General features: G+C 45.5%; 1 protein-coding gene across 1 annotated transcript; it reads right to left on the reverse strand.

Moving 5' to 3' along the window:
• Positions 1 to 299: 299 nt before the first annotated feature.
• LOC122661091 (chaperone protein dnaJ 11, chloroplastic-like) lies at positions 300 to 864 on the reverse strand. Its single transcript, XM_043856407.1, has one exon. The coding sequence runs from the start codon at positions 862 to 864 to the stop codon at positions 325 to 327; it is 540 nt and encodes a 179-aa protein (XP_043712342.1). The 3' UTR covers positions 300 to 324.
• Between the last annotated feature and the right edge of the window lie 524 nt (positions 865 to 1,388).

Consider the following 1,388-nt stretch of genomic DNA (forward strand, 5'->3'; position numbering starts at 1 on the left):
ACTCCGGCAATCCCTCCTTGCCTGAACTTTGAACTCTTAATTGCCAGTCCGGCCCCCACCCTTCTAGCCAAGGTGCACTGGCTGTCATATCCGAGATTCCGAATCGCCATTACATGATCTGAAACGACGTGATCTGAGACTTAGCAGAAGACCCCTCCTTCAATAGCGGCTCTGCATATTTTTAATACCAAGTCCGATACTAGGCAGAAGGCTATTTCATTTCATAGTAATTTCATCAAATATTTGGGACTCTGTTTTCTCTGTTGAAATTGAATCTCGATTCGTTCAAATCCTTAAAGCAAAGGGGGTAACCGAGACATTTGTCTACCAGCACTGATCTGTCTCCCAATTCCGGCGAGTAGAGCCAGAAAATCCAGACATGGAAGATGCTGCGTATGCCGCGTAGGCAGAGGCGGAAGACGGAGATCTATAAAGAAGACGTTGCCGGCTGCTGAAGAGGTCTCGGTCGTAATCAGCGCGCTTCTGAGGATCGGCGAGCGTAGAATAGGCGGCGTGGATCTTCATGAATTCATTGGCGGATGTATCTTTCTGGTCTGTCGCCACTGCGTCGGGATGACAAACACGTGCCAACCGCCGATACGCCGACTTGATCTCCTGACAGGTAGCTCCCTTTGGTATACCTAGCACCTCATAAAGCGACGCCGGCGAAGCCATATTGGAAGAATAGAGATGAGGTGACCTGGTATTCTCTCCAGAGGTGTAGGTGGCAGCGGCGACGGGAGATGACCGGAATTTGACACAAGACGGAGCAGGAGTAGAAAAGGTAGTGTTGTTGGAAGGGAGCTTTTGGCCGAGAAAAAAGGGTGAGGATCCCAGAGAAGAAGCTGAAGATGGGGCTGCCATTCGTTAATTAGGAAGCTTTGATGTAGGAGACTTGCAGTTATAATTAATTGCAGTTTTTAGATAGAAAGGAGAAGGGGGGGCATTTAGCTTATTTATAGTACCAAAAGGGAGGGAGGAACTAAGAAAGAGGAGAGGGATTCGAAGATTCGTGATATCCCAGAGAGGGAGAATTAACAATTAAGTAGGATTAATTAAGTTAATTAATTGGGGGTAAAGGAGGGCTTACTCAGCATTGTTTTGGGAAGACTTATCCGTTTGGGATTTTGTACAGAAGTGACTCATCAGCAAATCCATCCATTCATAATTTTATCTCTATCCGTTTTCTCTCTTCTCCTTGGTTCCTTCTCATCATCTGCTGCTTCTTCTCGCAGTCCTTTTCTCCTTCCCTCGTCTTCTCCTGTCCATACAAATTACAACACGTAGTACTGGAAATTTTTATTTAATATTTGTAACATTGTTTAAAATTTTCAAATAAAGGGAGGGGGGCCAACTGGTTTACTAAATTGACGCTGATTGCCTCTGAA

The sequence above is a fragment of the Telopea speciosissima genome, chromosome 5 (assembly GCF_018873765.1).
Source record: "Telopea speciosissima isolate NSW1024214 ecotype Mountain lineage chromosome 5, Tspe_v1, whole genome shotgun sequence".
NCBI classification, from domain to species: domain Eukaryota; kingdom Viridiplantae; phylum Streptophyta; class Magnoliopsida; order Proteales; family Proteaceae; genus Telopea; species Telopea speciosissima.

Excerpts from the sequence above, each read along its gene's own strand:
- LOC122661091 (XM_043856407.1), bottom strand. The coding sequence starts at position 864 with ATGGCAGCCCCATCTTCAGCTTCTTCTCTGGGATCCTCACCCTTTTTT.